Source organism: Ranitomeya variabilis, chromosome 5, assembly GCF_051348905.1.
Source record: "Ranitomeya variabilis isolate aRanVar5 chromosome 5, aRanVar5.hap1, whole genome shotgun sequence".
Classification (NCBI taxonomy): Eukaryota; Metazoa; Chordata; class Amphibia; order Anura; family Dendrobatidae; genus Ranitomeya; species Ranitomeya variabilis.
Genome location: NC_135236.1, coordinates 350,451,174 through 350,475,848, shown reverse-complemented (window position 1 = coordinate 350,475,848; position 24,675 = coordinate 350,451,174). Strand labels below are relative to the sequence as shown.

The following is a 24,675-nucleotide window of genomic DNA, read 5'->3' as shown; positions in this document are numbered from 1 at the left end:
CGATTTGGTGGGCTGGGCACCTCAGGGTCTGATTTGGTGGGCTGGGCACCTCAGGGTCCGATTTGGTGGGTGGGGTCACTCTGGGTCCGATTTGGTGGGCGGGGTCACTCTGGGCCCGATTTGGTGGGCGGGGTCACTCTGGGCCCGATTTGGTGGAAGGGGTCACTCTGGGCCCGATTTGGTGGAAGGGGTCACTCTGGGCCCGATTTGGTGGAAGGGGTCACTCTGGGCCCGATTTGGTGGAAGGGGTCACTCTGGGCCCGATTTGGTGGAAGGGGTCACTCTGGGTCCGATTTGGTGGAAGGGGTCACTCTGGGTCTGATTTGGTGGAAGGGGTCACTCTAGGTCCGATTTGGTGGGCGGAGCCACTCTGGGTCCGATTTGGTGGGCGGGGTCACTCTGGGTCTGATTTAGGGGGCGGGGTCACTCTGGGTCCGATTTGGTGGGCCGGGCCCCTCGGGGTCCGATTTGGTGGGCCGGGCCTCTCGGGTTCCGAATTGGTGAGCGGGGTAATCTACTATCTAATTATCTAAGGGCACTTCCGTCTTTCTGTCTCACAACACCGCTACGTCATCATCTCGTGAGACCGCAATGCACTCTTGGGACCGGAGCGCGCAACAAGCATCGGGTACCGGCCACTCCAGGTGCAACAAGCATCGTGTACCGGCCGCTCTAGGAGGTGCAACAACCATCAGATACCGGCCGCTCCAGGAGGTGAGTATGTAACTTTTTTATTTTAATTCTTTTTTTTTTTAACAGGGATATGCAGTATACTATGTGACTGGACAATATACTACGTGACTGGGCAGTATAACTACGTGGCTCTGCGCTGTATACTGCGTGGCTCTGTGCTGTATACTGCGTGGCTCTGCGCTGTATACTACGCGGCTCTGCGCTGTATACTACGCGGCTCTGCGCTGTATACTGCGTGGCTCTGCGCTGTGTACTGCGCGGCTCTGCGCTGTGTACTGCACGGCTCTGCGCTGTGTACTGCGCGGCTCTGCACTGTGTACTGCGCGTTCTGCGCTGTATACTGCGCGGCTCTGCGCTGTATACTGCGCAGCTCTGCGCAGCTCTGCGCTTTGTACTGCGCGGCTCTGCGCTATATACTGCGTGGCTCTTCGCTGTATACTACGCGGCTCTGCGCTGTGTACTGCGCGGCTCTGCGCTGTGTACTGCGCGTGTCCGTGCTGTGTACTGCGCGTGTCTGCGCTGTATACTGCGGGGCTCTGCACTGTATACTGCGGGGCTCTGCGCTGTATACTACGCGGCTCAGCGCTGTATACTGCGCGGCTCTGCGCTGCATACTGCGTGGCTCTACGCTGCGTACTGCGCGGCTCTGCGCTGTATACTGGGTGGCTCTGCGCTGTGTACTGCGCGGCTCTGCGCTGTGTACTGCACGGCTCTGCGCTTTATACTGCGCGGCTCTGCGCTGTGTACTGCACGGCTCTGCGCTGTGTACTGCGCGGCTCTGCGCTTTATACTGCGCGGCTCTGCGCTGTGTACTGCGCGGCTCTGCGCTGTGTACTGCGCGGCTCTGCGCTGTGTACTGCACGGCTCTGCACTGTATACTGCGTGGCTGTGCAATATACTACGTGGACATGCATATTCTAGAATACCCGATGAGTTAGAATCGGGCCACAGTCTAATAATCATAAGACTACGGATAGTGGTTTGGAATTGTGCTGTACTGTCACTTTAAGAGCTGATATTATCTGACAAAACTTGTGACCTGGTGAGCTGATGTAGATTTCATAGGAGTTGGCATAGTAACTGTGTCTGACTGCGCATATCAATGAGCTAATCAGCCAGGTGGCAGTTATTTTTAGAAATTGCCTCAGAAACCAGCCCATTATAAACGTATGGGACAATTTCCCTATTGAAACGCATTGAAAGACTTTTTTCAAACACAAATTGCGCAAAAACTACAAATCCGATCGACACGAAAAATACTTAGCACACCTCTCAGGAACGCTGGCTTCGAAATGACACCTCACTGGAGTCTGTGAGTTTAGCGGTTCGGGCCGCATTACGTGCGGACTGAATAATAAGAATAAGAAGAAGTTTACCACGGTGGAATAACAGTATAGTGCTTTGTTCCAAAGCACTATAATGAGATCTGTTAAAGCGTTCTAGAGTTATTACCACTTAAAGTACCACTGGTCAGATTTGAAAAATTTGGCCTGATCACTAAGGGGTTAAGAACATGAGGGAAAGTATTAGGGTGCTTTCACACCGAGTTCATGCACCCGTTCAGTGGCCCAGTCACGGGTTACGCTTGAATCCCCCAAAAAACGTGATTCGGACGTATGTGCTGACGGGGCCATAGACTATAATGGTGCTCAGAGTGAACGTGTGCTTTGTCGTGTATCATCTTCAGGAGTATACACCTACTGGAGGCGGACACAGGGTGTTCAGGAGTCTGGAGCCCCATCTGCGCCTACATCTGAATCCCCCGCAAAACAGTATTTTGGCATATGCGCCGACGAGGCCACAGATTATAATGGTGCTACCTGAGCAAATGCGAGTTCTGCCATGCATCATTCCTGGGCGTGTACACCTACTGGAGGCGGACACTCAGATCCAAAAGACTTTCAGGGTTTCTGCCTCCAGTAGGTGTACACGCCCAAAGATGACGTATGCAGAGTGCACCATTATAGTCTATGGTCCCGTCTGTGCATACGTCCGAATGCTGTTTTGTGGGAGGTTCCAACGTAAGCCCCGATGTGCCACCGAACAGATGCCGGAACGCAATGTTAAAGCACCCTGAAGGTTCCTTTAAAGTGAGAAACTTCACAAAAACTACTACTGAACTGTTTCCCCATTAGTTCACCAGTATTCAGTGAGAATAAAATAAATTGATTAACCAGTACAAGACCAGGCCATTTTAATCTTTTTCTGCACAAGAAGTTTAAAGAGCTGTACATTGTTTTTTACATTCGGATATTTAAATCATTTTTGTGCCTTTTTAGTGGTACATAGGGTTTCATTTTTAGGTCACTGTCATTCTTATTTTCATTTTGGGCTTTACGATTGGGAAAGTAGGGGGGAAAAGTGTATGCATTTCTGGTTTTGTTCTTTTTAATGACCACAAAGGATCACAAAAATGCATTAAAAATGTGGTCCCCAGTCTAAATTATTTTGATATAACGGAAACTGTAGTTTATTTTTATTAGGTTTTTTTTTCCCATTTATAATTTGCATATTGTTCCCCCTATGATGTCAAACAATGGTAGCAGAGCTTTTGAAAATGTAAATCTATTTTTTTATTTTTGCCTCATTTGCCTTGTAACTTCAGCTGGTATATTCGCCCCAGTTTCAGGGGCAATGCAGCTGGCTGCCTACATAGCAGTGCTGAGAATGAAGGAGGAAGTGCCCTCATTGCTTTCTATTCCTGCATAGAAAGTGCTTGCTTAGTGCTATGCACCATCTCTTCCTTCTCTATGGGCACTCCAGAAACGGCTGACAGCGGTATGCCATCTCCTGCAGCTACACAATCACATTTAGAATGTCACTGCAGAGTAGGAGCCGGCTCTCGCAGACGTTAAAAGTATATGCACAGTCTGCAAGTGGTTAAGATCAAATTTCTTGTCTCTTCATTAAAGTTGACCAAATTTAGAAAAACATGGCTGCTTTATTATTTTGGACATAGTGCTATCCCTGCCCATGGGTGGTGTTTTGCATTGCAACCCAGCCCGTTGGAGAGAATGGAACCATGTGTGTCAAGGTTGGCACTATTTCTGAAAGAAGGTAGCCATGATTTTCGAATGCACGTTCAGAACCGGGTGTTCTATCTGTTTGTATGGCACTGTGCCTAGTGATGGGCGGCAATAGACGTGTCGGTACAGCACGCCAGCACTGGAGGTCGGTGTGATGACCGGACTGGAAAGATTCAAGGTCAGCGGAACAAGGTTGTATTAAGATGAACATAGCAAAACTCCTCTGTCTTTCACCAGCTAAAAACCAAGGATTTCACAGCATAGATAAATACTCTATTTCCTAATCCCACGCTGCTTTTTTTCATTTGAATTTCACAGACCCTTTGACTTTGGTCCTATTAGAGAAATCTCACCCCTTTTCAACTAGTGTATATTGCACATTCATATGGTGAAAAACTGTACATGCATTAGTCCCTTGAATTTCAAAGGTACTATCAGCAGGATTGTACTATGTAATCTGAAGACAGCATTATGTGGGGGGTTAAAACACAGATTTCAGTGATGCCTCTCTTGTCAAGCTCGTGGTTTTGTTTGCTTGCAATGATTGTTTTAGCACCAGGAGCTTATCATTGCTGGGACAATTTGCAGCTCACTGTCTATAGATAATGTACATACAGAGCCTGGTGTGGGCGGGGCTAGCTTTCTCAGCTCTGCTTCATTCTAAATCTAAAAGCTCTGATTGTGTGAGAACGGCAACGCCAAGAAGATTAAGTGACACATGGTTGGATTCAGCTTGTCTCTGCTTACATCAGGCTGCTCTCAGATAAGGTAGCAAAAACCTGCTGTCAGATTCCCTTTATGCTGCCCGATATACAAGAGGGCAATTAGCAGATTGCTTTCCTAAACCCTTCCCCCCACACCCCAAGAAACTACCTCTATGCTGAATTCACGAAGTGCAGTTTTTTGCAATGTTTTTAATGGATTTTTGTAGGTCGATAACATTGCAGCTAAATGTTTCTTTATAGTATATGAAAAATGATTAAAAAGACTCAATGTTTTGTCATTTACAGATTATTTTTGAGTTCTCTGGGTAAGGTGGCTTTTTTTGTCAGACTTTGCTATAAAATTTTATAAATGCAAAATAAAAAACAAAAAAATTACCGTAAAAAATGAATCCTTTATGTAGGCCATGGTGTAAATGCACATGGTGCCTCTTGGAAGCTGGCATACCCGGCTGCATTGTATTTGAAGCAGCAGGAAAACGCTGGACCAAGCAGTACCAAGTAGTTGCAGCCATTTTTATTAGCGATGGAGCTGCTCCTCAGTTATAGAGCTACCAATGTATAAAACTATCAATTATTCTCCTCCTCTAGTATCTTCCTCTTTCTAATAATAAGGGTAAGTTTCCACAGTCAGGAAACGCTGCGGATTGGATGCTGTGTACAGTCGCAGCGCCCAGATGTTACAGTATAGTGGAGAGGATTTTATGAAATCCCATCTCCACTATTCGTTCAAAAGGCGCAGGTGGCAGGCCTGTGTATCCAGACATGCAGCGCGTCTTTAGAAGACCGCAGCATGTCTATTTATCTTGGGGAGACGCTCAGTCTCCGCAAGATAAATTACACCGTCTATGTATAGGACACGGTGATTCCGCACGATTCAATGAACACATGCGGAATCACCGCGCGTACAAAAGCCGGCAGCGCTTTGGACGGAGCGGGTATGTGCTGCGTCGAAAGCTCTGCCATTCCGGACTGTGGACACATAGCCTAAAGCTCGGACCAATGCCTCTTATGTTCATGTTTGGCATGTCACTAAGAAGAACGGCTTGCATCATATGCCAAGACTGAAGGAAAATAATTCTTACAGCAGGAGTGCGCCACAGATCAATAACTTACCCTTTACAAAGAGTAAATGATACATTCTGCAATTCAAAAAATCCAATTTTTTTTCATCCTTACAAAAGAAAAAAAAAACCTAAACCAAACAAGTGGGTCAACTGTCCACAATACATAAAAATGGACCTAAAAGCTTGCCCATTGCCATTTGTTCTATTTTTAATAGAAGCGAAGATGAAAGGACTAAAGAAAATATCTACTTACGTTCCGTGCAGCAGTGGATCAAAAGGTGGATGTTGTGCTCCGTACACATGCTGAATACTAATTTGTAGGGAAAAACAAACACAATGTCACAATAAAGGCAAAATTAAAATGAAAAAAAAAAAAAACAACTTCTAAAAGGTTTGATATACACACAGCTTTAATACATAATAGCAAGTGTTTTAGTAAGAATTACACATGTTGATGCACTTTATCAGCAATTTTACAGCTTAGGCCGGCGTCACACTGGCGTATTGCATCGGATGCGATATGCTAATGACCCTCGGTTCCTGATCGCAGCAGAGCAGTAGCCGAGTGTCAGGCGTCTGTGCTCAGATTCTCTCGCACAGGGAGGAACGGAGCACAGCTGCGGAGGAGGCAGAGAAATGAATTTCTCCATCTCCTCCATTGCTGGCGTCCGCTTATAACACACGTCACTCAGATGATATCCGAGTGGTGTGCGCTGTCTCACTCGCACCCATAGGCTTATATGGGTGCGAGTGAGCCCAGAGTTTTCCTCGGTCAGAGACAATAACAGCGTCTCAGACCGAAGAAAACGGCCGACAAAATGTCGGCTGCTGGGAGCTGCCCCATATGTTAACTTTGGTCCGAGTGCAATGCGATTTTTTATCGCATTGCACTCGGCCGTTAAAAACGCCAGTGTGACGCCGGCCTTAAAGTGGTTTTATGAGCAAAAAAAAAAAAAAGATCTGGTGTCCCCAACCCCTATTTTGTATTTTCAGGCGCCAGGAGCCCTGTTTGTAGTTTCTTATTGTTTCCTGAACTGCCTGACAACTCTCCCTCCTATATCCCTCCAGACTACATTTCCCAAGAGGCAAAGTTGTATCTGTCTGACAGCTCTCATTCCCAACTACAAAGCTCCATCTGTCCATTTGTATGCAGCCTTAAGATCTATAAATCGCTGTGCACACATTCTCCCTCCTAACACTCCCCCCACTTCACCTACTATGTGCTGTCCTAAGGGTATGTGCACACGTTGCAGATTTCCTGCAGATCCGCAGCGGTTTTATCTGCACAGAAACACTGCAGATCCGCAAGTGATTTACAGTACAATGTAAATAAATGGCCCAAAAAAAAAATGCTGTGCTAATGGGGTGAAAAAATCTGCACCGAAAACGCAGCAGATTCAAAAAAGGACCATGTCAATTCTTTTTGCAGATCTGCTGCGTTTCTGCACCAATTCCATAATAGAAATCCGCAGAGTTTAAAAAAGGAAGAAATCAGCACAAAAAAAAAAAAATGCACAAAAATGCAAAAAAAAAACAGATTCTAACCTGCGTTTTCTGCCAAGAAATGCACAATCTGCACAGAAAATTCCACAACGCGTGCATATAGCCTAAGACTCCCTTGTAGTGAGTAATGTTACCGGTGTCAATACTGGCAGCAATACAATAAGTCAGACAAGGCATTCACATATGATATAATTGTTCTGGTATGGGCACTGCCCCCTTCCCCTTTGGCAGCGGTCCTTTGCTGTGCTCCACGTTGGATTTTTAGGCTGCTCAGCATGCCTCAGTGACATCTCACTTAGGCCTCTTTCACACTTCCGTCTTTTCAGATCCGTCACAATCCGTCGATTTTTGAGAATGCAGGATCCTGCAAAAAAATTTCAGGGTCCTGCATTTTCCCATAGACTTGTATTAGCGACGGATTGTGACGGATGGCCTTCCGTTTCATCCGTCGTGCACTGGATCCGTCGTAAAATAGCGGTCCGTCGTGCAGAGAAAATGTTCAGAGGAACTTTTTTTGTGCACGTCGGAAAATCGGTCGCTGACCGTCACACACAGGAATCCAGCGACGGTTCCAGTTTTTCCCTTCTGAGCATGCCCGGAAGGATTTTCAAGTCCGGGAAAATCTCTCTCTCTCTCTCATCCCCAGACATTTGAATTCCGGAAATTTTTCCCTTGACAAAACCGAACGAGGCATCCGTCATTTCATAGGATCCGTCGCACACGTTTTTCACCATTTTCATGACGTCCGTCGATATGTCATTTCACTGCACGTCGATGGAAACAAAAAAACGCAAGTGTGAAAGTAGCCTTAGGCCTCTTTCACATTTCCGTCTTTTGTCTCATGTCGAAATCCGTCGAGTTTTGAAAAAACAAGATCCTGCAAATTTTTCTGCAGGATCCTGTTTTTTCCCATAGACTTGTATTAGTGATGGATTTTGACGGATGGCCATCCGTTTCATCCGTCGTACACTGGATCCGTAGGAAAATAGCGGTCCGTCGTGGAGAGAAAACATTCAGAGGAATGTTTTTGTGCACGTCGGGGGGAAAAAAAAAAAAAAAAAACGCTCAGTGGCAGGTTCTGCGTTGTCCATCATCGCTGACAGTCACACACAGGAATCCAGTGACGTATCCCGTTTTTCCACTCTGAGCATGCCTGGACGGATGTTCAAGTCTGGGGAAAAAGTGTCTCTCTTTCTCTCTTCTTATAAGATTCGGCCAAGAACTCAGTCAACGCATCCGTCATAATACTGGATGCGTCACAAACGTTTTCCTCTATTTTCACAATGTCCGTCAACACGTCATTTCACTGCACTATGACGCACAGCCAACGACGGAAGTGTGGAAGAGGCCTAAGACTAATGATGCCTAGTTAGAGACACACTGGTGTCTTGCTATTGAACCTGGATTCTCCAACCTCTGTGTGCCATCATGATAAACCTCTGATCCTGGATATCCTCAGCCTTTCTGGTTAATCCTCTGCTAGTCATCTCCTAGATTAACCATCAGTTGATGTTAGCTAATGAACTGTTACTGGACTCTGTTCAAACTGCGCATTCACCATTGTAGATATGCCTGTGATTCCTTTGCCTTTCTCTGTGTGCTGCCTTGGACTTGTCATTTTCTTGCTCATCTGCCCTTCTGCTCCTGTGATTAGGGAAAAGCGAACCTGTGGATATTCGGATTCGCCAGAATTTTTTGTCCAAAGTTCGATTCAGCCACCAGAACTCTACTTGAACTTCAACCCAGACTCGAGCCACACAGAAGTCAATGGGGACCCACAAATAGGCATAGTAATATCTGTCTCCAGAGAGAAGTCGGTGTTCGGAGTTCAGCACCGGACCCTAGATGTCCAGTATGCACCTCGAGCTTTACAGTTTGGGTTCGCTCATCTCTACCTGTAATTCCAGAGTATCAGAGCTCTCATTCCGCCATGTGTCCTTCAGCTGTCTGCACCAATGACCAGGAAGCGGGTGTCTACTCTGACCTATGGCTTTATGAATCAACCTCACCAAATGAGCCTAGTAGTAATCTACCACTCTGATACACCCTGCACCATATCCTCTGGACTAAGCGACAAGCGGATCAGATTACTTGTTCTGTATGGAGCCAGCAATGTGCTCTTCCTCCCTATGTTCATCACCAGTCACTCCAAGCTAGCCGAGGATAACAAGCTACACCCTACTACCCAAGATCTCACCGTTCATTGTAAAACTGCTGGCTCAGCCCTTCAAAGCACAGACAGGAAATTTCTGCGCTCTGTGCTTTGCATGGACTGCACCAGAATGTGAGCAGCTGGCGATCACACAACTGCTGTGGAGCAGAGCAGAAGGTTTACAGACAGTAAGTATGGGTTTCTTCATTTCTGATATGCTTCACATGGCTTTAATAATCTGTGCACCTGGAAAACCCCTTTAAAGCTATAAACGTTGAAGAGCATCTTTGTTTTACCAAATCGTAAGTTTGCATCGTGATATGGGTTATGTTCTGTGCGTTCAAATAGGAAATCCCTAATGTATGCCCCCATAATACACAGAGGCGTACATCACTGTTAATTACAGAGGACATCTATATACACGAGATTCTTTTATGCAAACCAATAAATCACTTTTTTCCCACAATTTTCTTAATTTCTAGGCAATATAATTGAATGATATTCTCAGTTTCATCGGTCAGGCGCACCCAACTTCCAGGTTGTTGGGGAGCAGGCTATTATTAATTGACAGTTCAGACCAGTTTATTGTCGCACCACTGGCCTGAACTGTGTGCGCCATGTGCTGATATATGAGACAGCCATTTCTCTACAGCTCCACAACAGCGTTTTGGCTGCACAGAGGTGGCCGGGGTTAGGGGAAAAGTTGCTTCAGTGCAATGCTTGTATGTTTTGCACAGGTTTGGCCATCACGCCAAGAAAACAGTAGAGGTGAATCCACCTTGGCGCAGAGCATTAAACAGTCAAATAGAAAAGTCGAGCTAGTGCCGGACAAAGGGGAGATTTAGCTGGAAAAATTTAAGAAAAATTAACTTGCAAAGTACCGTAGCTTGTTTTTTCGAGCATTAACTATACACCCCTCAGATCTCAGGAGACGGCAGTAACTGACTTGTTCCCATTACATTAGGTGCTACCTATATCAGCTGGAGGAATTTAGCTAATACTATAGCATGCTACTTATGGAAACTGGATTTGTCATAAATGATGCTGGCCTTATAGCCGATCCGCAGTAGTCACTCGGGTGGGGAGAGGTGGGCTAGGCTCTTAAATACAGACGTCTTATACTAGCTATGACAGAGCCTCTGACTCAAAATTCCTACACATTGACTTGGCATTTTCATGTTTAAGGAAAGAATGGTGCAACAGACTACTCCATCATTGATGTCAAACAAGGGATGGTAACCTGACAGAACAAAGCATACAGGGGCACTGCGGACAGAGTCGGAGTTTATAAAAAAAAAAAACCTGGCCTCAAAATAAAAACATTAACTCTCTCATTATGTTTTATCAATCTATGACCTCTATTAGCCATGAGCCAGAAGTTTGGATCATTAACACCCGTGGTAGATGCACTGTCAGGCTATGTTCAAACGTGTCGTTTTGTTCAGGTTTTACTTGTTTTTTTCTTGTGTTTTTGTCATGCTACATTTGTCTCTTGTGCATGCTGACAAAATTTAGCGACAAAAAAAAAATAAAAATCACGTTCAATTTCATGAGGCTTTGGCACTATAAATGCAGCAAAACATGATACCTGAGTTTTTGATACATTTTTTCACCACCCATTACTTTCAATGGGTGTTCAACGCTAAAAAAACGCTGAAAGAAGTGACATGCTCAATTCTTCAAAAACCATGCAAAGCACAAAATACTGAGGACAATAAAACCCAAGTGTGTGTGATTTCAGCAATCTCAGATTTTGCTTGTACTGTAAAACAGGGCTGAAAATTTGAATTAGGAAAAAAAAAAAAGCAGCAAAAACGCCATGAGTGAACATACCCCGATTCCCAGCTTTCCAAAAGTAGGGCTACATTCACACATGAGAAAACGGATTATTTTTTGTCTCAGGTATCATCCTAGTTACTTCCATTTATGGTTCATGACAAGATGTGCTTGTAAGCCAATAACAAGACCCCTGGAAGGTCTCGTGTTTAGCAAAAATGTACCACTAAACATGCGATCTGTAAGGCAGAGCAGCAGCAGAAGTCTGGAAGCCTTCTGTATAGTGTGATCAGCAAACACGGACCAGAATAGGATCTGCTCTGAGCCTAATGGATCCATTTGATCCATTCAACTTCATCGATTTGGATAGAGTGGAGACTTCGACAGGTTTCAGGCAAGCGTATGAAAAATTGTCCTATTTTCCTCCAAAGGGGACAATCTTCACCTGTTTTCCTGTATTTTTCGTTTGCGCACAATCCATTTTTATACATCAACAGTAAATTAAATGTACAAGACCAAATAGATTCTCCTATTTTAGTAACTACACTATATCCGTAAACACTGGATGCGGCACAGATGGGATACATATTTTTTTGTGCCCCATAGCTTTGAATGGGCAAGTCTCATCCGAAGTGTGTAAGACATGCTGCAATTGTTTTTTCACACGTATCGACAGACTGTCATCTGAACAACCCTATGGCTATGTTCACAAGTTGCGTTTTTTATGCATTTTTTTCCGGCAGGAAAAACCTGCTCTCTTGGCAGTAAGAAACTTACTTCAAAAACAGAAGTTTTTTCTTAGTTTTTGTTGTATTTTTGTCAGGGTACATTTGTCTCGTGTGTGATGATAAAGTTTAGTGCACAAAATAAAAAAAAAATAAAAAAATCCGATTTTACTTCATCAGGTACCCGAGTGCCGGGTATTAGGATGCGAGACTTGTCCGAGTTTCTTGCATGTGTGATCCCGGCCTAACTCTTTATGTACCATTTTATTGTGTTTATTACTAAACATCGGGCTTGGTATTATCTATCCATCGTATCTATCTACGATAAATAGATACGATAGATATAGCTATAGATAGATCTATCTCTCTATCGATCTATCTATCATCTATCTATGTGTGTAAACATTATTCTTCGATGGAGTATGTAAGGCCGGCTTCACATTAGCGTTTTGAGGAGCTGCGGACTTCCTCCGTGAAGCCCCGCCCTCGGCCGCATCTTCGCCGCTAGCTCCGCCTACTTCTGCATGCGGCCTGCGTACCTATCTTAACATTATGTACGCAGGTCATGTCGCTGTATGCGGATGCTTCAACATGCGTCGTTTTGATGATGCGGCGACCAGCGTAGGACGCAGCTTGTAGCAATTTTTTTTTTCTCCACATCGTCAAAACGACGCATGCGGAACCATCCGAAAACAACGGCACGACCTGTGTACCTAATGTTAAAGATAGGTACGCAGGCCGCATGCAGAAGTAGGCGGAGCTAGCGGAGGAGGTGCGACCGAGGGCGGGGCTTCACGGAGGAAGTCCGCAGCTCCTCAAAATGGTGGTGTGAAACTAGCCTAAAAGAAGAGGTTGGACAACAAATTACATCACAATTCTTTTTTTTTGTATATCTTTACTTAGCTTACAAAAACACACAAATCCGCATGAAAAAAGCAGATGTACGCAGCGTCCAACCCGCAGCGTTTACTGACCGTGGGAACATGTCCCAATATATCTGCAAACAGGAAATCACTTTTTTTTTCTTTCCCAGAAGCCAACTTTCAGTAAGCTTTATTTAAAGTGACAAAAAAAAAAAAACACATGCAATGAAAAAATGCATCAAAAACGCATGCGGAAAAAAACGCATCAAAAATGCAAGTGACCTGCAGGTGACCTCAGATGCAGATTTTACCTGCGTCAAATCATGAACAAATACTAAGCCATTCCTGACAGTGGAAACATACCCTTAGGGTGCGTGTCCACGTTCAGTATTACATCCGAATTAGCTGCGGATTGAACGCTGTGTACAGCCACAGCATTCAACCCGCAGGGTCCAGATGTTACAGCATAGTGGAGGGGATTTTATGAAACGAACACGCATCTGGCAGCCCTGCGTTTACAGACATGCGGCACGCCTTCTTAAATCACAGGGCCCTATGTATGGGGTGCAGTGATTCCAGATGTGTGCAATGAACACATCCGGAATCACCGCGCGTACAGAAGGGGGCGGCGCTTTGGGCGGAGGGGGTTTTCCACTCCGTCCAAAGCGCCGTCATTACGGACTGTGGACACACACCCTTAGACATTGCTGGCACTGTGAAAAGCAGCTGAAAATTTGCATTAAAAAAAAAAACACTGAAAAAACTCAAGATGTGAACATGGCCTAATGAATAAGATGGTGAGTGTGCTGTCTGTGGGTTACCAGGCTGTACCATGGGAAGCAAGCTTACCTATAACACACATCTGAAGGAGTCCTAAGGCAAGGTCCAGAAGTCCGCATCTCACAGTCCGTATACGGGCCAGGCTGCAATTCTGTACGATCAGGCGAGTCCGTGCATGCCGGGCCATATACGGACCATGAAATTTGGCCGGTCTGAACCGAGCCTTAGGGCTCATTTCCACTTGCGAGAAACACGTCCGTGTCTCGCATGTGGAAACCAAGCTGTGGCGCCGGCACTCCAGAGCGGAGCGTGCAGCAGCATAGGAACACATGGAGCTGCACGCTCCGCTCCAAAGTGCCGGCACCAGAGCTTGGTTTCCACATGCGAGACACGGACGTGTTTCTCACAAGTGGAAATGAGCTCTTAGACTCAGTCAGCCTTTGAACATAAAAAAACCATGCCTGACTTCACTCAAAAGAAGCAGCGGCCATTATCATTGTGAGGAAGCAAAGCACAATTAAAATGTAAAAGCTGAAGCTGAGCTAATAAACTGAGCGGCAGCGAGGTGTGCCCGCATAGGGACAGTGTCACACCTCTGATTTGCAATCTTTCCTAAGTGACCTAATTTCAGGTCTGGACAAATCCTGGGAGCAGTTCACACTTTAGTATTAATTTTACTCCAAAAACAGGATCCAGACAGGCAGTGTGACATAGTGCTGTGTGAGCAGAGTAACCCTTTACTTACAGGTTACCGGATCAGGATCTCATGCATTGTCATAGATCCAATACAATTACTAAGAGAGGGACCTGTATCTGACATGTTATTATTTCTTAAATTGTTCATGTAATTTACAAAGTAGACACAGATAAAAAATTGTTTTTTTCCGGAAGGAAACTGGACGATTTCTGCATCTGCTCGTCTGAACATGGCCTTACTCATCCATTCACAATCGAGAATAAATTGACAGCGGGGTGTAACCCTACAGATGATGACATAAGGGCGAGATCACACCGGGGGCCAGACCCCGCAGCCACCAGCGACTGAATGATTTGGTTTTAAAATGGAGAATACAGATATGTCCTACAACAGATGTGACAGGCGCTCTGCCGCCCACAGGACCCTATCCGGACACCTCCTGACATTAGATTTGGGAGATACTGCTTTTCATGGCAGTGTAACATATAAGGGCCCCTACTAAGAGCCCGGCCTCCAGCTTCAGGATCCTTTTGGCTGAGAATACAGGGACAACTAGTCCATGGACCCTGATGGCCCCCTATAGCCCACACTTGGCGCTGAGCTCCCTGCCCCCCCATGACAGTCCTCCTATAGCCCACACCTGGTGCTGAGCCTCCAGCTCCCCATATCAGTCCTCCCTATAGCCCACACCTGGTGCTGAACCTCCTGCCCCCATGACAGTCCTCCTATAGCCCACACCTGGTGCTGAGCCTCCAGCTCCCCATGACAGTCCTCCTATAGCCCACACCAGGTGCTGAGCCTCCTGCCCCCATGTCAGTCCTCCTATAGCCCACACCTGGTGCTGAGCCTCCAGCCCCCCATGTCAGTCCTCCTATAGCCCACACCTGGTGCTGAGCCTCCTGCCCCCCATGTCAGTCCTCCTATAGCCCACACCTGGTGCTGAGCCTCCAGCTCCCCATATCAGTCCTCCTATAGCCCACACCTGGTGCTGAACCTCCTGCCCCCCATGTCAGTCCTCCTATAGCCCACACCTGGTGCTGAGCCTCCTGCCCCCATGACAGTCCTCCTATAGCCCACACCTGGTGCTGAGCCTCCTGCCCCCCCATGTCAGTCCTCCTATAGCCCACACCTGGTGCTGAGCCTCCTTCTCCCATGTCAGTCCTCCTTTAGCCCACACCTGGTGCTGAGCCTCCTGCCCCCATGTCAGTCCTCCTATAGCCCACACCTGGTGCTGAGCCTCCTGCCCCCCATGTCAGTCCTCCTATAGCCCAAACCTGGTGCTGAGCCTCCTGCCCCCCATGACAGTCCTCCTATAGCCCACACCTGGTGCTGAGCCTCCTGCCCCCATGTCAGTCCTCCTATAGCCCAAACCTGGTGCTGAGCCTCCTGCCCCCCATGTCAGTCCTCCTATAGCCTACACCTGCAGCTAAGCCTCCTGCCCCCCATGACAGTCCTCACCTGGTGCTGAGCCTCCTGCCCCCATGTCAGTCCTCCTATAGCCCACACCTGGTGCTGAGCCTCCTGCCCCCATGACAGTCCTCCTATAGCCCACACCTGGTGCTGAGCCTCCTGCCCCCATGACAGTCCTCCTATGGCCCACACCTGGTGCTGAGCCTCCTGCCCCCCCATGTCAGTCCTCCTATAGCCCACACCTGGTGCTGAGCCTCCTTCTCCCATGTCAGTCCTCCTTTAGCCCACACCTGGTGCTGAGCCTCCTGCCCTCCATGTCAGACCTACTATAGCCCACACCTGGTGCTGAGCCTCCTGCCCCCATGTCAGTCCTCCTATAGCCCACACCTGGTGCTGAGCCTCCTGCCCCCCATGTCAGTCCTCCTATAGCCCACACCTGGTGCTGAGCCTCCTGCCCCCCATGTCAGTCCTCCTATAGCCCAAACCTGGTGCTGAGCATCCTGCCCCCCATGTCAGTCCTCCTATAGCCCACACCTGGTGCTGAGGCTCCTGCCCCCCATGTCAGTCCTCCTATAGCCCACACCTGGTGCTGAGCCTCCTGCCCCCATGTCAGTCCTCCTATAGCCCACACCTGGTGCTAAGCCTCCTGCCCCCCATGACAGTCCTCACCTGGTGCTGAGCCTCCTGCCCCCATGTCAGTCCTCCTATAGCCCACACCTGGTACTGAGCCTCCAGCTCCCCATATCAGTCCTCCTATAGCCCACACCTGGTGCTGAGCCTCCTGCCCCCCATGACAGTCCTCACCTGGTGCTGAGCCTCCTGCCCCCCCATGTCAGTCCTCCTATAGCCCACACCTGGTGCTGAGCCTCCAGCTCCCCATGACAGTCCTCCTATAGCCCACACCTGGTGCTGAGCCTCCTGCCCCCCATGACAGTCCTCCTATAGCCCACACCTGGTGCTGAGCCTCCTGCCCCCCATGTCAGTCCTCCTAAAACCCACACCTGGTGCTGAGCCTCCTACCCCCCATGACAGTCCTCCTATAGCCCACACCTGGTGCTGAGCCTCCTGCTCCCCATGTCAGTCCTCCTATAGCCCACACCTGGTGCTGAGCCTCCTGCCCCCCATGTCAGACCTCCTATAGCCCACACCAGGTGCTGAGCCTCCTTGTCCTATGTCAGTCCCCCTATAGCCCACACCTGGTGCTAAGCCTCCTGCCCCCCATGACAGTCCTCCTATAGCCCACACCTGGTGCTGAGCCTCCTGCCCCCCATGACAGTCCTCCTATAGCCCACACCTGGTGCTGAGCCGCCTGCCCCAATGTCAGTCCTCCTATAGCCCACACCTGGTGCTGAGCCTCCTGCCCCCCATGTCAGTCCTCCTATAGCCCACACCTGGTGCTGAGCCTCCTGCCCCCCATGACAGTCCTCCTATAGCCCACACCTGGTGCTGAGCCTCCTGCCCCCCATGTCAGTCCTCCTATAACCCACACCTGGTGCTGAGCCTCCTGCCCCCCATGTCAGTCCTCCTATAACCCACACCTGGTGCTGAGCCTCCTGCCCCCCATGACAGTCCTCCTATAGCCCACACCTGGTGCTGAGCCTCCTGCCCCCCATGTCAGTCCTCCTATAGCCCACACCTGGTGCTGAGCCTCCTGCCCCCCATGACAGTCCTCCTATAGCCCACACCTGGTGCTGAGCCTCCTGCCCCCCATGTCAGTCCTCCTATAACCCACACCTGGTGCTGAGCCTCCTGCCCCCATGTCAGTCCTCCTATAGCCCACACCTGGTGCTGAGCCTCCTGCCCCCCATGACAGTCCTCCTATAGCCCACACCTGGTGCTGAGCCTCCTGCCCCCCATGTCAGTCCTCCTATAACCCACACCTGGTGCTGAGCCTCCTGCCCCCCATGACAGTCCTCCTATAGCCCACACCTGGTGCTGAGCCTCCTGCCCCCCATGTCAGTCCTCCTATAGCCCACACCTGGTGCTGAGCCTCCTGCCCCCCATGTCAGTCCTCCTATAGCCCACACCAGGTGCTGAGCCTCCTTGTCCCATGTCAGTCCCCCTATAGCCCATACCTGGTGCTAAGCCTCCTGCCCCCCATGACAGTCCTCCTATAGCCCACACCTGGTGCTGAGCCTCCTGCCCTCCATGACAGTCCTCCTATAGCCCACACCTGGTGCTGAGCCTCCTGCCCCCCATGTCAGTCCTCCTATAACCCACACCTGGTGCCGAGCCTCCTGCCCCCCATGACAGTCCTCCTATAGCCCACACCTGGTGCTGAGCCTCCTGCCCCCCATGACAGTCCTCCTATAGCCCACACCTGGTGCTGAGCCGCCTGCCCCAATGTCAGTCCTCCTATAGCCCACACCTGGTGCTGAGCCTCCTGCCCCCCATGTCAGTCCTCCTATAGCCCACACCTGGTGCTGAGCCTCCTGCCCCCCATGACAGTCCTCCTATAGCCCACACCTGGTGCTGAGCCTCCTGCCCCCCATGTCAGTCCTCCTATAGCCCACACCTGGTGCTGAGCCTCCTGCCCCCCATGTCAGTCCTCCTATAGCCCACACCTGGTGCTGAGCCTCCAGCTCCCCATATCAGTCCTCCTATAGCCCACACCTGGTGCTGAACCTCCTGCCCCCATGACAGTCCTCCGATAGCCCACACCTGGTGCTGAGCCTCCTGCCCCCATGACAGTCCTCCTATAGCCCACACCTGGTGCTGAGCCTCCTGCCCCCCCATGTCAGTCCTCCTATAGCCCACACCTGGTGCTGAGCCTCCTTCTCCCATGTCAGTCCTCCTTTAGCCCACACCTGGTGCTGAGCCTCCTGCCCCCATGTCAGTCCTCCTATAGCCCACACCTGGTGCTGAGCCTCCTGCCCCCCATGTCAGTCCTCCTATAGCCCAAACCTGGTGCTGAGCCTCCTGCCCCCCATGACAGTCCTCCCATAGCCCACACCTGGTGCTGAGCCTCCTGCCCCCCATGACAGTCCTCCCATAGCCCACACCTGGTGCTGAGCCTCCTGCCCCCATGTCAGTCCTCCTATAGCCCAAACCTAGTGCTGAGCCTCCTGCCCCCCATGTCAGTCCTCCTATAGCCTACACCTGCAGCTAAGCCTCCTGCCCCCCATGACAGTCCTCACCTGGTGCTGAGCCTCCTGCCCCCATGTCAGTCCTCCTATAGCCCACACCTGGTGCTGAGCCTCCTGCCCCCATGACAGTCCTCCTATAGCCCACACCTGGTGCTGAGCCTCCTGCCCCCATGACAGTCCTCCTATAGCCCACACCTGGTGCTGAGCCTCCTGCCCCCCCATGTCAGTCCTCCTATAGCCCACACCTGGTGCTGAGCCTCCTTCTCCCATGTCAGTCCTCCTTTAGCCCACACCTGGTGCTGAGCCTCCTGCCCTCCATGTCAGACCTACTATAGCCCACACCTAGTGCTGAGCCTCCTGCCCCCATGTCAGTCCTCCTATAGCCCACACCTGGTGCTGAGCCTCCTGCCCCCCATGTCAGTCCTCCTATAGCCCACACCTGGTGCTGAGCCTCCTGCCCCCCATGTCAGTCCTCCTATAGCCCAAACCTGGTGCTGAGCCTCCTGCCCCCCATGTCAGTCCTCCTATAGCCCACACCTGGTGCTGAGCCTCCTGCCCCCCATGTCAGTCCTCCTATAGCCCACACCTGGTGCTGAGCCTCCAGCCCCCATGTCAGTCCTCCTATAGCCCACACCTGGTGCTAAGCCTCCTGCCCCCCATGACAGTCCTCACCTGGTGCTGAGCCTCCTGCCCCCATGTCAGTCCTCCTATAGCCCACACCTGGTACTGAGCCTCCAGCTCCCCATATCAGTCCTCCTATAGCCCACACCTGGTGCTGAGCCTCCTGCCCCCCATGACAGTCCTCACCTGGTACTGAGCCTCCAGCTCCCCATATCAGTCCTCCTATAGCCCACACCTGGTGCTGAGCCTCCAGCTCCCCATGACAGTCCTCCTATAGCCCACACCTGGTGCTGAGCCTCCTGCCCCCCATGACAGTCCTCCTATAGCCCACACCTGGTGCTGAGCCTCCTGCCCCCCATGTCAGTCCTCCTAAAACCCACACCTGGTGCTGAGCCTCCTGCCCTCCATGACAGTCCTCCTATAGCCCACACCTGGTGCTGAGCCTCCTACCCCCCATGACAGTCCTCCTATAGCCCACACCTGGTGCTGAGCCTCCTGCTCCCCATGTCAGTCCTCCTATAGCCCACACCTGGTGCTGAGCCTCCTGCCCCCCATGTCAGTCCTCCCATAGCCCACACCTGGTGCTGAGCCTCCTGCCCCCCCCCCATGTCAGTCCTCCTATAGCCCACACCTGGTGCTGAGCCTCCTGCCCCCCATGACAGTCCTCCTATAGCCCACACCTGGTGCTGAGCCTCCTGCCCCCCATGACAGTCCTCCTATAGCCCACACCTGGTGCTGAGCCTCCTGCCCCCCATGTCAGTCCTCCTATAGCCCACACCTGGTGCTGAGCCTCCTGCCCCCCATGTCAGTCCTCCTATAGCCCACACCAGGTGCTGAGCCTCCTTGTCCTATGTCAGTCCCCCTATAGCCCACACCTGGTGCTAAGCCTCCTGCCCCCCATGACAGTCCTCCTATAGCCCACACCTGGTGCTGAGCCTCCTGCCCCCCATGACAGTCCTCCTATAGCCCACACCTGGTGCTGAGCCGCCTGCCCCAATGTCAGTCCTCCTATAGCCCACACCTGGTGCTGAGCCTCCTGCCCCCCATGTCAGTCCTCCTATAGCCCACACCTGGTGCTGAGCCTCCTGCCCCCCATGACAGTCCTCCTATAGCCCACACCTGGTGCTGAGCCTCCTGCCCCCCATGTCAGTCCTCCTATAACCCACACCTGGTGCTGAGCCTCCTGCCCCCCATGTCAGTCCTCCTATAACCCACACCTGGTGCTGAGCCTCCTGCCCCCCATGACAGTCCTCCTATAGCCCACACCTGGTGCTGAGCCTCCTGCCCCCCATGTCAGTCCTCCTATAGCCCACACCTGGTGCTGAGCCTCCTGCCCCCCATGACAGTCCTCCTATAGCCCACACCTGGTGCTGAGCCTCCTGCCCCCATGTCAGTCCTCCTATAGCCCACACCTGGTGCTGAGCCTCCTGCCCCCCATGACAGTCCTCCTATAGCCCACACCTGGTGCTGAGCCTCCTGCCCCCCATGTCAGTCCTCCTATAACCCACACCTGGTGCTGAGCCTCCTGCCCCCCATGACAGTCCTCCTATAGCCCACACCTGGTGCTGAGCCTCCTGCCCCCCATGTCAGTCCTCCTATAGCCCACACCTGGTGCTGAGCCTCCTGCCCCCCATATCAGTCCTCCTATAGCCCACACCTGGTGCTGAGCCCCCCATGTCAGTCCTCCTATAGCCCGCACCTGGTGCTGAGCCTCCCGCCCCCCATGACAGTCCTCCTATAGCCCGCACCTGGTGCTGAGCCTCCTGCCCCCCATGTCAGTCCTCCTATAGCCCACAACTGGTGCTGAGCCTCCGGCCCCCCATGTCAGTCCTCCTATAGCCCACACCTGGTGCTGAGCCTCCTGCCCCCCATGACAGTCCTCCTATAGCCCGCACCTGGTGCTGAGCCTCCTGCCCCCCATGTCAGTCCTCCTATAGCCCGCACCTGGTGCTGAGCCTCCTGCCCCCCATGTCAGTCCTCCTATAGCCCACACCTGGTGCTGAGCCTCCTGCCCCCCATGACAGTCCTCCTATAGCCCACACCTGGTGCTGAGCCTCCTGCCCCCCATGTCAGTCCTCCTATAACCCACACCTGGTGCTGAGCCTCCTGCCCCCCATGTCAGTCCTCCTATAGCCCACACCTGGTGCTGAGCCTCCTGCCCCCCATGACAGTCCTCCTATAGCCCACACCTGGTGCAGAGCCTCCTGCCCCCCATGTCAGTCCTCCTATAGCCCACACCTGGTGCTGAGCCTCCTGCCCCCCATGTCAGTCCTCCTATAGCCCACACCTGGTGCTGAGCCTCCTGCCCCCCATGTCAGTCCTCCTATAGCCCACACCTGGTGCTGAGCCTCCTGCCCCCCATGTCAGTCCTCCTATAGCCCACACCTGGTGCTGAGCCTCCTGCCCCCCATGACAGTCCTCCTATAGCCCACACCTGGTGCTAAGCCTCCTGCCCCCCATGACAGTCCTCCTATAGCCCACACCTGGTGCTGAGCCTCCTGCCCCCCATGTCAGTCCTCCTATAGCCCACACCTGGTGCTGAGCCTCCTGCCCCCCATGTCAGTCCTCCTATAGCCCACACCTGGTGCTGAGCCTCCTGCCCCCCATGACAGTCCTCCTATAGCCCACACCTGGTGCTGAGCCTCCTGCCCCCCATGACAGTCCTCCTATAGCCCACACCTGGTGCTGAGCCTCCTGCCCCCCATGACAGTCCTCCTATAGCCCACACCTGGTGCTGAGCCTCCTGCCCCCCATGACAGTCCTCCTATAGCCCACACCTGGTGCTGAGCCTCCTGCCCCCCATGTCAGTCCTCCTATAGCCCACACCTGGTGCTGAGCCTCCTGCCCCCCATGTCAGTCCTCCTATAGCCCACACCTGGTGCTGAGCCTCCTGCCCCCCATGACAGTCCTCCTATAGCCCACACCTGGTGCTAAGCCTCCTGCCCCCCATGACAGTCCTCCTATAGCCCACACCTGGTGCTGAGCCTCCTGCCCCCCATGACAGTCCTCCTATAGCCCACACCTGGTGCTGAGCCTCCTGCCCCCCATGACAGTCCTCCTATAGCCCACACCTGGTGCTGAGCCTCCTGCCCCCCATGTCAGTCCTCCTATAGCCCACACCTGGTGCTGAGCCTCCTGCCCCCCATGTCAGTCCTCCTATAGCCCACACCTGGTGCTGAGCCTCCTGCCCCCCATGACAGTCCTCCCATAGCCCACACCTGGTGCTAAGCCTCCTGCCCCCCATGACAGTCCTCCTATAGCCCACACCTGGTGCTGAGCCTCCTGCCCCCCATGACAGTCCTCCTATAGCCCACACCTGGTGCTGAGCCTCCTGCCCCCCATATCAGTCCTCCTATAGCCCACACCTGGTGCTGAGCCTCCTGCCCCCCATGACAGTCCTCCTATAGCCCACACCTGGTGCTGAGCCTCCTGCCCCCCATGACAGTCCTCCTATAGCCCACACCTGGTGCTGAGCCTCCTGCCCCCCATGACAGTCCTCCTATAGCCCACACCTGGTGCTGAGCCTCCTGCCCCCCATGTCAGTCCTCCTATAGCCCACACCTGGTGCTGAGCCTCCTGCCCCCCATGTCAGTCCTCCTATAGCCCACACCTGGTGCTGAGCCTCCTGCCCCCCATGTCAGTCCTCCTATAGCCCACACCTGGTGCTGAGCCTCCTGCCCCCCATGACAGTCCTCCTATAGCCCACACCTGGTGCTAAGCCTCCTGCCCCCCATGACAGTCCTCCTATAGCCCACACCTGGTGCTGAGCCTCCTGCCCCCCATGTCAGTCCTCCTATAGCCCACACCTGGTGCTGAGCCTCCTGCCCCCCATGTCAGTCCTCCTATAGCCCACACCTGGTGCTGAGCCTCCTGCCCCCCATGACAGTCCTCCTATAGCCCACACCTGGTGCTGAGCCTCCTGCCCCCCATGACAGTCCTCCTATAGCCCACACCTGGTGCTGAGCCTCCTGCCCCCCATGTCAGTCCTCCTATAGCCCACACCTGGTGCTGAGCCTCCTGCCCCCATGTCAGTCCTCCTATAGCCCACACCTGGTGCTGAGCCTCCTGCCCCCCATGACAGTCCTCCTATAGCCCACACCTGGTGCTGAGCCTCCTGCCCCCCATGACAGTCCTCCTATAGCCCACACCTGGTGCTCAGCCTCCTGCCCCCCATGACAGTCCTCCTATAGCCCACACCTGGTGCTGAGCCTCCTGCCCCCCATGACAGTCCTCCTATAGCCCACACCTGGTGCTGAGCCTCCTGCCCCCCATGTCAGTCCTATCACCTAGGTAACAGCACAGCTCTACTCCCACCAATGACTGACAGCTAGTGCTGCCGGTCCCACCCACCTCGCCACCTGCACGATGGACCCTGCAGTATGAGGAGGAGCGGCCATAGACTCCGCAGCGCTACACCCGGCCATGTCCCCGGTCACACGCACCTTCCCGGCACCTTAGCGACGTTCCTTTTCCAGAACTGCTTTCTTCCTGCGTCGCTCGACATTTCCTCCCCACATTACCGGCTCGCCGGGATTCCAGCACTGATCGCAACTGGGTGATTTATTTTACGGAAAACCCTATCCACTGTGACTGGGTGCCGCCATGTTTAATCCAGCAACAATCGCCGCCGCCATTGGACGACTTGACATACTGAAGACAGCTGACCAATCACAAGTGCCGATGCTGAGCACTACGGAAGTCAACAAACTTTTGCCAGCGTAAAGGTCCGTGTTGCCAGTGTGACGTAAAGCAGTTCTCCAGGTGTCGTGAGAGGAGTCTGTGTGCGATGACACGGCGCCATGTTTTTGGTGGTCCCAAAATGAGGAAGATGGAAGATTGTTGCGTCTTTTCAGATATGCGGTTAACCCCTTCTAACATGAAGGATGTATGAATCATCAGAAAATTGTGAAGTTTCTGTGTTAAATATATGAAAGTTCAGTATGGAATTATCAGACTAAATGTATGCTTAGTAGAGAAGCTGTGGACGGCGTCAAAATAACTGCACAAACAAATGTTTACTGTGCTGGAAAATGTGTACAAAATGCTGCACTTTTCTGGGCTTTTGTGTCAGGTTTCACGAAATGTTAACATAAAATGAACAGTCGTGCCCACACATCGAGTATTTGGTCAGTATTTTACCTCAGTATTTGGTCGGCGTCACACTCGGCGTAAGACAATACGGTCCGTATTTTACGGCCGTAATACGGAGAAATGTTCCCAAAATAGTGATCCGTAGTCAGGGTGTGTCAGCGTATTTTGCGCATGGCATCCTCCGTATGTAATCCGTATGGCATCCGTACTGCGAGATTTTCGCGCAGGCTTGCAAAACCGACATCTAATGGATTTATGTGCTCAAATGTTCGGGAAAACATATATACAGTATATATATATATATATATATGTCATTGAGACACATATATATATATATTCTGTATTTAGATTTCATTCAGCGCGATATCTGTGAACAGCCGGTAATTCAATTGCCGGCTTTTCATTTCTCCTTCCCAAACCCGACAGGATATGAGACATGATTACATACAGTAAACCATCTCAT

At 51.5% G+C, this 24,675-nt stretch overlaps 1 protein-coding gene across 2 annotated transcripts in view; it reads right to left on the bottom strand.

Annotated features, from left to right (window-relative positions):
* TBC1D22A (TBC1 domain family member 22A) overlaps nt 1–23,965 on the bottom strand; it is an 849,217-nt gene extending 825,252 nt beyond the window's left edge. The window contains exons 1-2 of one of the 2 annotated variants that reach the window (XM_077264859.1): nt 23,564–23,965; nt 5,762–5,818 (exon numbers count right to left, since the gene is read on the bottom strand). In XM_077264859.1, coding sequence (XP_077120974.1) covers nt 5,762–5,818; nt 23,564–23,625 — 119 coding nt within the window. In that variant the 5' untranslated portion in view covers nt 23,626–23,965. The remainder of the gene's footprint in view (nt 1–5,761; nt 5,819–23,563) is intronic. The other variant, XM_077264857.1, reaches the window with a different exon arrangement.
* Between the last annotated feature and the right edge of the window lie 710 nt (nt 23,966–24,675).